At 39.5% G+C, this 14,547-nt stretch overlaps 1 protein-coding gene across 12 annotated transcripts in view; it reads right to left on the bottom strand.

Annotated features, from left to right (window-relative positions):
* Nucleotides 1–14,213, bottom strand: part of ZNF366 (zinc finger protein 366) — a 38,043-nt gene extending 23,830 nt beyond the window's left edge. For 2 of the 12 annotated variants that reach the window (XM_033085857.1, XM_033085860.1), the window contains exons 1-3: nt 9,467–9,547; nt 4,468–4,617; nt 959–1,038 (exon numbers count right to left, since the gene is read on the bottom strand). Coding sequence is in view for 6 of the 12 variants with exons in the window: in XM_033085851.1 (XP_032941742.1) it covers nt 959–1,038; nt 4,389–4,401 (93 nt within the window). In the remaining 6 variants the exon portion in view is untranslated. Of the gene's footprint in view, nt 1–958; nt 1,039–4,388; nt 4,437–4,467; nt 4,618–9,466; nt 9,593–11,841; nt 11,888–12,849; nt 12,929–14,066 lie in introns of those variants that run through there. The other 10 variants (XM_033085858.1, XM_033085861.1, XM_033085855.1 and 7 more) reach the window with 9 other exon arrangements.
* Nucleotides 14,214–14,547: the final 334 nt, after the last annotated feature.

The following is a 14,547-nucleotide window of genomic DNA, read 5'->3' as shown; positions in this document are numbered from 1 at the left end:
TTTCCTTGCTATTTTCCTTCAATGAAAGCATGAATTCTTCTAGGCAGAAGGCAATAAAACATGTCCAAACCCACATCAGAATTTCTCTAAAATCAGTGTTAAACATACCATCCTATTCTTTAGAAAAGCCAGTGCAAGGTATACTCTTCATCCGTGTTCTCCAGGTATAAATATCCACATTTTAAGCAGAACATTTTGAAAAGTGGAGCCCATTAGCATAAATTGAGTGTAATGGTAATAAATTCAATTTGATTATATAAACTGTGTGCATATTATATAGAAAGTAAGTATATATTAAGACACCCAAATCAGTCTTGACGTTTCTATGCTACAGTATTTGAAGCTAACCTAAAATATTATCTATGTTTTAAATGAAAAGAGCACTTCTTCTACTATAGTTTGGAGCTGGGAGAAGACAAAACTTTGGACTACCTTGTGAAATTTGGACTACCTTGTGAAAATAAATATGGATTTACAGAAAGTATCCAAAGATCAACGAGTGGAGATGCTGATGAAGAGACACAAATGTACTGCAAGTTTTTAGAAAAACAAACCTGAGCTGGGAATAATAGTTATTGCATTTAGTCAAATCCTTTTCAATACCACTTCTACAAACACTTGTTTTCTCAGTCTCACATGCATGTAGACCCAGTGTCCAATGATGTCCAACTTATTTGTCCATGGAAATAAGGTTTCTTTCTTCATACCTTTTACAAGGGATATCTCTGCTTAAATGGACAGTGCTATCAAGATAAAGATACTGCCATAAACATTCCTCTTCCCTTTTTGGATTACCATCACTAATGGAACTGGAATCGGAAATAAGTAAGCAATTGTTCATGAACAGGATCTGGAATGACTGAAAATGAGAAGTGGACCAGATCAGGTTTTTTCTTCCTACATTACTATTATAATGCTAAGAACATCACTGTCTTTTCACTTCTCCCTGGGAAATTACCTTCATCTGCTGGTAGTAGGCTTCAGGATAAAACTTCTTCTTTCCATCAACAGATGTGGGGTTTTTTTTCTCAGTGAATGCTTGGTAAAAGAAAAGTTATAACCTTTTTAATTCTTTATAAGATATAATCAGACCTCACTAAGGCCTGTGGGAAGACTTCCAACGACAGCTGAAAGTACTTCTCACAGTTTTCCTTAATATTTGTTATGGGTTCTGCTGCCCAATGAGATGGGAACCCATCTATCCCTCAAATAAACGAAAAAAATACTTGTATCTACAGAACATATGTCAGCAAGTTGCAACCTTTGCAGACAAGCTTAATGAAAATCAAAGAAAGTTAGTTGATTAAAAATCTGACAGTTGGGTGTGACAAAATAAACAGAACAACAAGTAACAAACTTTCAAGGATATCTTATTTATTAAATCTTTTTTTTCCCTTCATTTGCTGTTTTGGTATCATTGTAGCTTCATGTTTGAAGTTCAGTCATTTTAGAAATTCTTTCTTGTCTAAGGGCTTCCTATCCAGCATAGCCGCATTAATATTGTCTAGGAGTTATCACCAATACAAAGAAACGTGTCTTCTCACAGAAAACTGCGGAGTAGAAACAGTCTCCCTGCATTGTCTTTGCTCCTCCCAAATTTTAACATTTTAACTTGCATAATTTTTTGTATATTAGCTGAGAAATTCAGAAGTTTAACATACCCATTTGCCTACACTATAGTCTTGAACTCATCTTGGATTTGTGTTTGACTTGTATTCATTTGCTTCAATCTTTGTACTCATTTTTAGAGAGTAAGACACTATGAGCACTTTCACAAGAGTATAGTTACTTTGGTATTTGTTATAATAGATAAGATGCCATAAAATAGTATCAAAATGACATGCATTCACTTTTCCATAACTCACAGATCTTTTTTTTTTATAGTTGCTGAAAGTATTAAACTAGATTTTCAGATTTTCTCTGAAAGTCTGGAGCAGTCCCACCATGCAGCCTGGTGAAGTTGGGGTGCTGTTTGTGGTATCAGATGTGTTTATATGGCATAATTTGTGTTCCATGTTTGCATTGATTAGATTTAAACCAAAAATAACTTGACAGATGCTATAGTGAGGTAGCTGCAGATATATTTTTTCTGTCCAGTGTGAGTGTTTAGCTGTCTGTTTAGCAAAATGGTTTGCTATCCCTCTTGTTGCTTTTATGTGTGCTTGTTCTAGGAACACCTTTGCTATCACTCTCTCTACTCTTCTCTTGCCTCACAAGGGAGTGGGTGAGGGTGACAGAGCAGTATGTCTGGATTACTCACAAATCATCTACCCTAGCAGCTCACTGGCAGTGTCTCTAGCAGTACTTGGCCCTGTGGACTTCTCTAGTCTTTCAGGTTATGAACGAAGTAATTTTTGAGTATAGTTTAGGCTGCTATTTTGGTTATTTTTCTTTTTCTTATCCTCCTTTCTCCTTTTTTTTCTCTTTTTTTCTTCCTCTTTATGAGTTTTCTTAGTCCTTCTCTTAAGTTCTTCCCTCTTCACTTCTGTGTTCCATCTGTTGTTCGCTCCCTCTCTACTTCTCTATTCTGTTTGCTAAAATGATCAGCAGCACAGAGACAACCTGCATAATGAAATGAATGTTAAGTCAACAGACTCTGAAGTGCTAGCTGCTTACAAAAGTCCCCAAACCATAGCTACACATGATGGCAGCCTGCAAGGCACAGCAAATTATATGGTCTAAAAGTGTGTAAGGGGACAAAAATTTAATGTCCTCAGCTAAGCCCCTGCATCAGCCTGATTTGCTGGTACTAACACAGAGTTCGCAGCTGCTTTGGAGTGCAAGGGAGATAAAACAGCTGTTTGCTGGCAGAACTCTGGGTCCACCGTGTAGCCCTGCCCCATCCCTGCCCACAGCAGGGTGTCATCTGCCCAACCTCTTGTCTTTCTCTGCTCCTCCACAAAAACTTGTGAAGTGTAGCTCAGAGGAAACAGAGCCTCTGTTGAGGCACTGGAGGATGTAAAACAAGGCATGTCAGCTCAGGCTAGCAGTGTAGCTGACCCAAGACACTGGTTTATGTGAAGAATACAAGAAACAGGAAGGCATATTATGTCAGTTTTCCAGCCTGATCTTCAGGCATCTTAAAAAACTTCCTGCAAACAGATTGTAACCTGAAGTTACACCTGGGAGCAGTCCAGACTCCAGAGGGTTGGAATCTGCAGCCACTAACAATCACATCTGACTTGCCCTTGCTCCCTCCCCCTTGGCATTTTCACTTTTAGTCTATAGGTCCAGCTCCAGCCAAAGGAGACCAGAGTCACCAGTACAGGCTTCAGCTAGGGCACTCCCCTAAGTGGTTAGAGATATGGGTCCAAACTTCTTGGGAGGGAAATTAATCAGTCTGCCATCTCGTGGCTGTTGTATTTTTCCCAAAATTTGATGTTGTCAGCATACATTCAGTTACGTGTGAGTATTCTTATAGGACTTGTTTCACGAGAACACTTGGGCATAAGTCTCCTGCGTTTTCAGAGCCTGCTCAAAGCCCAGGGCTGACAAGATCAGGTCGGTTGTAATGGTGACATTTGTAGCACATGGAGCAGAAAAGTTCCAAATGTGCAAAGTGTAACTGGTGCCAGCAGACAGGGTAGAAAATGCAATTTGATCCTGCCCTCACTAGGCATTGGAATTAATGATGGCTTGGCCAGCTCAATGAATTGCTCAATTAAACAACTCTCATCCTAAGCAGCTGACTTAATTTTCTCTCTGACATCATCTGTGTTGTACTGAAATAATTATGGAATATCTGGGGTGTAGCTGAGAACAAGATTTGGGATAAGACTACTGAGAGATGATGACAATTAGACAAATTTCTTCCTTTTCTTAAGTTGATAAGGCGATTTCATGTCATAGGCTGGAACCATGGATGTGTCCCTGCCTTTATAAAGTATGTGGAGTCACTTTAATCACTGTTTATAGAAGTCCTATCACTCCATCCCGTTTCCTCTCTACCCCATATCTGCCTCTGCAAATTAAAATAATACATTTTTGGCACTGTAGGAATACTATATGTTAAATAGTTTTCTCTCTGGTAAATTATTAAATAACATCCATGAAGGTTCAGGACTTTTTTTTTCACTCCATATAGATATAAAAAGAGACAGGGTGAAGAAAGAACAAACGAATAATAGAAATATTAGGAAAGATTTTGTAGTAAAATAGCAATATTTGATAGAATGTAGAGTCCTTAAAGAACACTTCAGGTATAATCTTTCCACCTACAATGCACAATCATTAAACATTATTAAAAAAACAAAAAACAGAACAGGGAGGGTTTGAGCTGTTATTTTAAGAAAAATAACAGAACTATGAAGAACATCCAAAATTAGAATGATCAAGAAAGCATGCCCTTCCATAACCCTCCTATTTGAGCTGTTATTTTGAAAGCAAACCTTTCACTGGCATTCATGACCTTTAAAAAGGAAATATACTGAGCTTTCCTTTCTACTGGAATCCCAGAGTCCTTATCACCTATGTGGAGGCCAGAGAGACGGTCTGCTCTCCTTCCATCTCTTCGTTGTCTTAAAGGGTAGCTAAGGGCCACCTTCAGCTTGGTTCTTCAAGGCAGACAGCTGGCTCCCCCATCAGCAGTTAATGGCACCTTATGGGCACCACGCGTACCTCAAAAAAGAAAGGACCACATAAAATGTGCACACGTGATTGGAAAAGGGGCAAGGGAGAACAGGATTGTAAGGAAGAGATTTCATAAAAAGGTTCCAAAACCTTTAAAACCTAAAAGTTTTAATGAAAAGCCATTTTTTTTTTTTAACATGGAAGAGTATTATTAGTCCTCAGCAGGACCATTGCTTTTTTTATTTCTTTAGTGCTCAATTCCTTGTTTCACACAATTCAAAACTCATAGTGAAACTGAAGGTTGCTAAAGTGGTAGGTACCATGTGTTTCAGTAAGACATGTTATATCCTACAAGAACTGAAAAAAGAGGATTTCACCCACAAAGTCGCAGAAGCAAGTATGTATTTATGTGTGCATGTGTGTGTGTTTATCAAAACTTGTCTGCTACCAAACAGATACCACTTCTCTTGGTGTCCAGTTATTAAAAGTAATTACCAGATAATGCTTTCCTATTAATTTAGGAAAGATGAATAAATTTTATTTCAACTGAAGACTGAGCAGATTTCTTGCTGGAAAAGCTGCTTGGCTGTAAAGTCTGGCTAATCCTTATTAGCCTCTATTACTCACTTATAATTAAGCTGGCTTAGTAATGACTTACATATTTCCCTCTGAACCTAAGTACAACAGAAAACACAGTAAAGGAATTAGGCATATCAATGCTGTTCTTAGGACACCACTGTATTTATTTTGTTGAGACCCAACAAGAAAAAAACAAGAATCATATCAATGAGACAGCATTTTAAAAAGTTCTTAAGGCAAATTGCTGAGGCGTTGGCAGGAATTTCTTTTGATATATCTGCATTGTGATTAGGGAGTTTTGCTTTTCAAACTGCCAGAGCATGAAACCTCTGTTAAAGCTTTGAAACTGTACTGAATAAGTATTTATGATAAAAATAATTGGTTGCATATACATCTCACAATTTCATTCAATTAGGGTTCATTTTTTAAAGATCATTTTATTTACTTTGAAGAGAAATGTGTTTACTTCTTCAGTTTCAGCTCAGAATGTGATTTTTATCTGATCATATGAAGTACCTGCTAGAAGTAATTTAAGATACTTTCCTCTCTGCCTCTGTCCTTCAATTGTGGTGCCAAACTTGAGTCTTGTCCTTGACTGAACAACAAAAGTACTTTTCCTCTCTGATCCCCAAAACACATCCTGCATATTGCTCTTAATGATTTTGTTAACTTGTAGAAAGCTTTAAAAATAAGCACTAGTTTGTTGTCAAAACTACAGAAAATCTGAAATTCAAAACAAATTTTATCTTGCTTCTGCAATTTTCATCAATTAGAAAACAAATTCCTTTGGTCAATATGGAGAAAAATTCTTGAGGTTAATTATCTCAAACTGAAACAGATTGAAAATGCTAGTTTTACTGAATTCAATAAACTAGCATATTGAGTGGGAAAGACAGTTCAGACTCAGCCAAGTATCACCAGCAGATACTGGAACATTTACTATAATCGCAAATAAATAATCAATTTAAAAATCAATAAACAATCATTTAAAAAAAAAAAAAAAAGAAAAAAAAAAAGGTGAGAAGAAAACTCAACATAGTTTGAAACCTGAAATTCTGAACATTTCCCACTCTAATACTAATCCTTCACCATGAGTACAACAGACTTGCTCTGTGTATCAACCCAGTTCAGATTTTCATTGCAAGGAAAAAGAAACCAAAAAATCCCATCAAACCACTGTGCCTCTACAGCATGACTAAGACTGTCCAACTAGCATTATAAAAAGTACAGTAATTTCACGAATACAAGCCGCACCAATTTGACCAAAATTTTGGTGGAAACCCGAAGTGCGACTAATATTCCGGGGCGGCTAATACATTAACAAAATTCTAAAAGCTGCCAACACGGAAGTGAGAGCCCGCGGCAGCCCCAAGCCAAGCTGGAGCCCGGCCGGCCCCGGCAGAGGTGGGAAAGCCTGGCAGAGGCGGGGCCAGCAGTGTGGGGGGCGGGCGGCAGAGCCTGAGCCAGCAGGGCGGGGCAGGGGGGCGGCAGAGCCGGGTCAGTAGGGCGGGGGAGCCCGGGAGAACTGGGGCTAGCAGTGCAGGGGAGCATGGCAGAAGCAGGAAGGCCAACGGGTGGGGCTGCCTGGCAGCGGGGGAAGCCCAGCAGAATCGGGGCCAGCAGCATGGGGGAGCCCGGCGGTGCGGGGGCCTGCAGTGCCGGCCAGGGCGAGGAAACGCGACGGCGGTGCAGACGGGAGGGGGCGGCCGGCGAGCCCGGCGGCGGCAGCCCGCCGGCAGGGCTAGGGAACGCGGCGCGGCGCGGCCGGCGAGCCGGGCGGCGGCGGCGGCAGCCCGCCGGCAGGGCTAGGGAATGCGGCAGCGGGGCGGTGCTGACGGGAGAGGGGGGCCAGTGAGCCCGGCGGCGGCGGCAGTGGCTGGCCCGCCGGCAGGGCGACTACGTAAACAATGCAGCGGCGAGGCGGCCGGCATGCCTGCCAGCGACGGCAGTGGCTGGTCCGCTGGCAGGGCGACTACGTAAACAATGCAGCGGCGAGGCGGCCGGCATGCCTGCCAGCGACGGCAGTGGCTGGTCCGCCGGCAGGGCAACTACGTAAACAACGCAGCGGCGAGGCGGCCGGCATGCCTGCCAGCGACGGCAGTGGTTGGCCCGCTGGCAGGGCGACTACGTAAACAACGTAGCGGCGAGGCGGTGCTGACGGGAGAGGGGGGCCAGTGAGCCCGGCGGCGGCTGCAGCACCACCCGGCCGGCCCCGTCAGCAACCATGAGCGGGCCGAGCCTTCCTGGCCCCACCCCGAGCCAGTAAAACCCGCTATGCCGCGATCCTGTTACTAATTGGCCAATTTGTGAAAGCTGCGCACAGATTCTCGCGACGAACGAAAGTGCGGCTAATATTCGGGGTGCGGCTTATCTATTGACAAAGACAGCAACATTGTCGAGGCACCGGAAGTGCGGCTTATAATCCTTGCGGCTTGTATTCGTGAAACTACTGTATTTTTGTGAGAAATCACCTTATGTATTAATATAACTGTCTCTACCAATCCCTACCCACACCTCCACAGCCACACTCCCAGCCATTCTACCCAAGACCTTTTCCCTGGAAAAAAAACAAGTACCACAGGCAAAAACCTGGAAAAAGTAATAAGAACTTTGTCATCGTTTAGGAGGAATAGCAGGTAAAGGTCTAGTCTGGGCATGGGAACATTACCCATTGAATTCTGCCATGATTTACTGTCCTAACGTGATTCACTGCCTTCCAGTGGGAGCCCGTTCACTGCTTTTTAGCAGGAAACAAACTAGTTCAAATTGTTTCAGCAAGCCATTAGTGTGAACCATGAGTCCTGATCATTGTCCTGCAGAATCCAGCAATAGCCATTCAACTGTATTATTTACCTGTGGCTGAAGTTTAAGTGGGGTTCACTATCTGTTGGATGTGGAAAAAAAAAAAAAAAAGTGTTTAGAATTAAAGATTGGTATTTCCATTTATCTGGCAGAGGAAAGAGGAGTTGGTGAGCACCATTTGTCTGATATATGTGACTCTTTCTGTGGCATCCTGACAAAATGCTGCCTACACACATAAAATTCTTCCAAAAATCTTGGTGACTTCATATTGTGAGAGCAGAATTATGCAGGAAAACTGTTCAATATAACATTCATACTGGTATGATTCCTTGCTCTATGGTTCTATAGAAAATATATTTTCCTACTTATTTATAAATGGATGGGCCTAATTTCTGGTGAATTTATGAACAAATTGTTGTCAACTTGCTCTTCCAGGAGATTCTCTACAGTTTTCTGGAATTCCTATCACAGGACAATGGTTTTGGACAAATACAGGATGATCTTCACAGCATCAGAAATCTGCTCTAAGGAACTGACCCAGCATGGGCTGGTGCCTTCCAGATGCTTCAAACAACTTCTGCTGTTCCTTAGAAGCTGACAGATGCTCTAAAAACAGGTCATTCCTTCCCTTTCCACCTCCTGATATTGTTTTCAGTACACATGTACTCTAAATACTTTTAAGAAAAAGCAGACTAGTAGAAAAATATTATGCTAACTGAAAGTATTGTATGACAGATGCCTCTTTTGAAATAATGCCCTCCAATAATCTTTTCATAATCTTTTAATGCCTCAGATAATTTTTATCTGGAGCTGAAACACCAAGCTGAAACACTACATGCCTTAGAAAGTAGCTCAGAGAAACAATTAAACCTGAAATAGCCACTACATTCCAACATATCCATCCCGGTTACCTTTTGATTTGGTTTAAAACCAGTGTACTGCTTGTTGGTAAGAGCACATACTCTTTCCAATTTACAAAGTCTTTAGTGGCAGATCCAGCACAGAGCCCACCAAGGAACAGGAAGTCTTTCATCACTGCAAAAAGGGTCTAACAGTTACATTGCAACCATAAAAAGGGAAGACTGCAGTATAAGTAGTTCTTTCACAACCAGGAATAGCAACAAACAAATTAAAAAGAAGACTAGAAGTCTTCTTGTCCTTCCCAGCCAACACACTTTTGGCTTATCAGAGGGGCTGGTGTTATAACAGGAAGGGGCAAAGCCACATGCTTCTCTCCCAGAGCCACCACATCTAGTCCTCTGTTGTGGGAAGATCAAGATTCTTCCTTGTAGGGAAATTAGGTGGTGTCTATTCTTCATCAGGCCTCCAGACAGAGAACTGTGTGGGTGATGCCCACTTGCTGTACATTAGCATCCCTTCTACTACAGCATCATCCAAGAAAACCAGCTAAAAATGTATACTCCTTCTCACAGCCTTACTTTACATTTCAAATTGGTTGTACTTGTCTCAAGCTCTCAGCAAAAGATGATATTATCAGAGTAGGAGCTCACTTTACCTTGTCACTTTTAGTAATTAAGCCAATCTTCAACTTTGTCTTTTTCAGCGTTCTCCGAATTCTAGTGCTTCTAATGAGCATATGCAGATGAAAAGTTGGATGTTTCCAGGTTTACTTTTTTGAAGACTGACAAGGGAAAAATAGGTTTTCAGGAAACACACTTTTTACCCGAAGATTTTTTCCTTTAAATTAAATTAATTCCTGCACATCCACAAAGTAGAAGGAAAATGTGTTAGTGTTCTAACTTTCATGGTAGAAGAAGGAAGAAGGGAAGAGAAATTAAAAATAGGGTGGTATTTTTATCCTATATTTAAATAATTAATAACAGGTTTATTCTAACATAAAAAGCAGGAAATTAGAAATGAAAGTTAAAAAAAAAAAAAAGAGCAATTATTCACATAATTTCTTCCTATAACTTCCAGAGCACAAATATATTTTCTTTTTACTATGTTTATTTAGTTTAATTACTAACAATGACATTACAAGTTTTTACACTGCATTAAGAATTGTTGGGTGAGAAAGAAAATGCTGTGTTTCACTTATCAAGAGAAGAGTAATATGTATGAAAACATTTGTTTTACAGAAACAAATCAACAAGTTTTTATATTTGGAAGGTACTAAACCAAAGATTAAGTAATATTTTCACTGGATCATTAGTATTTTAGAAGTCAAGCAAGAAGGACTAATCCCTGTCAGATAGATATAAACAAAAAATACACATCCAGTGTGCAACCCAACGCAAGTTTTAAATAACTGCTGAGGATTAACTTAGGCCTCTTCATTGGATAAAAATCTGAATATATTTTATAAAATGCCAATGCATTTTTACAGCAGCGGAAAGCTGCAGTCTCGATTTCAGAATAGCAAATTTTCAGCAAAAACCAGAAGAATCCCGACTAAATTTATGACTCTTTTTTCCCTCTGGATTTGTTTCCTTCTTTTCAAAGGCTTTGCATTATTTGTGTTTCTATAATTCTTTCTTCTCCAAGATGACATTCCTTTTGTTTTAGTGATCTTCTGAGATCATAAGCCAGAAAACTGCTGCACTTGAAAATAAAGTAACTATTTGGTTTTAATAGGCAGTTTATTCTTAAGAATTTGCTGGGTTATAAAATTAGGCCATTAAGCAAATTAATAATTAACAACCCGTAGCAGTCTCACAGCACTTACAAGGTCTGTTTGAAGGAGCAGTTTGGTTGGATTAGTTGGTACTGCAGAACATGCATTAATGCTCAGAAACTGTTGATCATTTTTTATTAACTGGTAAGTAAGATGTTTCCTCACACACCACTGATTTGTATCCTTTAACCACAGCCACAGAAAGTCCCTATTACCTCATGGAGCTTTTACTGCTTTTGTCTCTTATGGTGCCATTCTGCTGGCATGTGCAGATGAATGGAGCAGTCCACTCAGAAATCTTCCTGCACCATTGAGTCTTTGCAGTTTCAAAGATTGAAAACAATGTAAGCGCTGTCTGAGATCCATACTCTTCTGTCTCAATGTATGGGGCTTGTCTTGGGTTGCTTCCATGATTCAACCCCTCATGCTTATCCTATTCTAAATCCTATGTGTCTCTTTAGTACTAGGAACAACACCTTAAAGACACAACACTGTGTTTATCTGTGACATGCACATGTCTTTCAAATCATCACTATCTGCTCTGGACCGTGATAGTCCTAAAACGAGGCTCCTGTTGGTCTGCTTGTTTCTAAGAATTAAAAACAATTTAAAAAACGAGTAAACAAACCTCCTTGAGATTCAAAGCTTCAAATTATCTCCTGGTCAAAAATGTACATTAGATGCCAAAATATTACTAGGAAAGTGCTACTATTATGTATCCAAAAAGTCTCAATAGTTTACACCATTAAAAAAAGTAGGTCTTAGATGTAAAAAGGCAATTGACATTTACAGAAAACCTTCTCTTAGCTTCAATACTTTTTATACCAGATCTGTTAGCTTGGGATTTCCATGGGCTACAAATTGTTTCTGTACCCTCTCTGCCATTACTGGTATAGCTTTACTTTTCTATTTGTAAATAAAAGTAATATTCTTGTGTATTCTGTTTCATTATAATTGAGAACACCTCAAATGGAAATAATGGCTTTAAGTAATTCCCTGAGGAAATACATGCACTGACTGACCATTTACTTATTTATGTTATATACATAAATACGGCTATCAGCAATAGAAGCAGTAACACTTTAAGCAAAATAAACACAAACTGTCTCTTTTTGTTCTTGGCTTCTTTTGTGAATATTTTTTGTAATTTTAAGAGTTGAGCCATTAACCGTTAACAGTCCAGTCTCTCACAAATGTTGGGATGAATAACTGAATTTGTGCTGTAAGCTAGTCGCAAAACACACATCAGACTGTACCTTTTTCTGCTGTAAATATTTCAGTGATGTAGGAATAACATGTCAGCCAAAAAATTGTCTTCCTGACACCTCAAGAAAGATATTAGTTCTGTTACAAGCTCCTGTTGTACTAAATCATGTTACAGTGGTTTTGGCAATAAATGCTACAAATTGAAAATAAATAAACATCAAAGGATTGCAGAGATATATTTTTAAAAGAAGTAAACCCAATAGGTAAAATATAAGAATGAAATTCAAAATTCAAGGTCTATTTTTTACTGTCAAATTACTAAGCATTCCTCCAAAAAAGCTCTTTCTCTGTGCTTATTATAGGGAACTGGGTTTTAAAACAGTATGTTTTTGTTCACCTACAATGTTCACCTGCTTTTGTTCACCTGCTATGATTTGAACAAATTTGTTCATATTTATATATTTCAGACAATGTCTCAGAGAAAGGATTTATTAAAAAATACACAAATGTTTATAATCCTCAGAAATAAAATCTGTACCTAATGGCTGCATCTTGCTTTTACCTACATGGCAAACTGAATTTCTGAACCAACCAGACCAAAAACTTGCAAGTGATTGCAATCCAGACTAATACCCTGCAGTTCGAACAAAATACCACAAAAAACCCAGAGTTCAGGTAATTTTTTGTGTGTGTTTGGAAGACTCCTATAGGTCTCACTTGATGTAAAAACTGGTATTCCAGGTGTTTGACATGTAACTCTCAAAATAGCTGTCCAAATCATGTCTTTAATTTGAATCAGGATATAGTCACATAAAAATAAACCCAGATATCCCAAGGGGAAGATGTGGCAAATGGTTTTCACGGCAAGACCTGGCATACATTTGTTATGAACAGATAACAAATAGTTTGTGAGTTAGTATAACCAAATAAACTATTAACTCGTACCAAACTAGATTGTGCCTACATTAAACTAAGGAATTCAAAAAACAACTTATTTCCATCTCCTTTGCCAGAACCCCCTTTGGCTGCTCCCAAAGTAAAAGGAATCTACAACTTACCCAGAAACTGGGCTGGATTTGTGGCAGATCATTCTTTCTTATGGAAAAACTCACAGAAAGACACCAGACAGAGGGAGGCAGAAAGTCCTTTCCACTAGTTGTTTCAGCTAGGGGTGGGAGCAGGAGGCTGCCCCAGGGCGGAAGTGCAGACCAGGTACTCTGGCAGGAGCAAGATTTGGAGTGGGGCAGCTGGAGCTGCCTGCCAGCCCTCTGCCCACCATTTGTGGCCTCTCTGTCTGGGCTCTGGGCATCCTGCACAGGACCCTGCACTTCAGAGAGCAGCAGTTTGAAGAAATACTTAATCATAAAACGAGCAAATTCTCCTTATGCAAAGAAATGGACTCCTGTCCTATTTCTTGCCCCACCTCTGCATTCTGCTTTAATAAAAGTGTTCATGCAATATTTGGAATATGCTCTTGCATTCAATGACTCTTTTCACATGGAAATTCTGATCATTCAGATGCATTTATGATCAGCATGAAAAACATTGGTGATGTCTACAAAAATGTAAACAAGAGATACACAACTGAGTCCATCCTACTACTGATGTGAGTGATCAGCCTCAGTGTTGTTATGTACTGCACAACATGAACTTTTTCTTTTGTTTTGTTTTTTTCCAAGTGAGATCCAGGAACTATCTTACCACCTCTTAAATGTCATTGTTCCTAGACTAATCATATACACAGATGAGCAGAGATAAACATGTGTAATTCTAAACACAATGCAGTTTGAAGGGAACAAAGCCCCAGTAATTCTCTCAACATAGCACAGGTTGGTGTGCTGAAGCAGATTTCAATACTGGCAGATGATAAATGAAATGCATTGATTCCCATATGACACAGCTCCTCTCTACATTTTAGCAATGGCCCAGTGAATCTTGGTGAAACTGTTGGGATAAAGTTAGCGAAGCCTTTAACAAGATTCTGGTGGCAGGACTTATATATGCAAAATTCACAGCAGATTATTATATGAATATTATCAGCCTCTTACAAAATACTTTCCTATTTGCATAGGTTAAACCATATGGTGGTAGCACCAGTATCTAAAAACAGGACTATAGGTATCTCTAGCGTAAAAAGATTGCTTGCTAATCCATATGGTTATTATTCTTTTATCAGTTAAAAATGTATCTGATTAACACCTTCTCTTAATACAAAAGCACATATATATATTGCACTTCTAAAGAGTTAACCATAAAAGCAGTTTACTTAACTTACCAGTTGTTGAAGCTGGAAGGAGTCTTGCCCTAAACACTACCTGCTCTCATGTTTGTCATGTCTGTCTCTCTCTCCTGCTGAACCCCCTGTGCAGAGATTGCAGTAAACTTAGAAAACTAGCAGGGACAATGTTTCAAATGACTTAAGAAGGAGAACAGGAACAATCATTTCGTTCTCTTTTTTTTTTCAGATGAGTACAGTACCTTCAGAAAGAAGGAAGGAAGGGAGGGGAGAGGAAGTCAACAACCCTTTGCTTTCCTGCAAAAAATAAGGAAACAGCAGATAGCAATCTCGTTTTCTCTCAAACAAAATGTTTGGAAAAATAAATATATCCAATCCAAAAGGAATTCCTCAAGTATTATATCTGCATTATTGGTTTCATAAAACCTTCTTTACAGCTTGTTATGTGCAACTACATGAAATGAATTCTGAAGTAGTAGCAGGAATAAGACACCCATATCTTATGCTGAACAATTAGCGG

Source organism: Catharus ustulatus, chromosome Z (assembly GCF_009819885.2).
Source record: "Catharus ustulatus isolate bCatUst1 chromosome Z, bCatUst1.pri.v2, whole genome shotgun sequence".
Lineage (NCBI taxonomy): Eukaryota > Metazoa > Chordata > Aves > Passeriformes > Turdidae > Catharus > Catharus ustulatus.
This window is presented reverse-complemented; position numbering and strand designations above follow the sequence as displayed.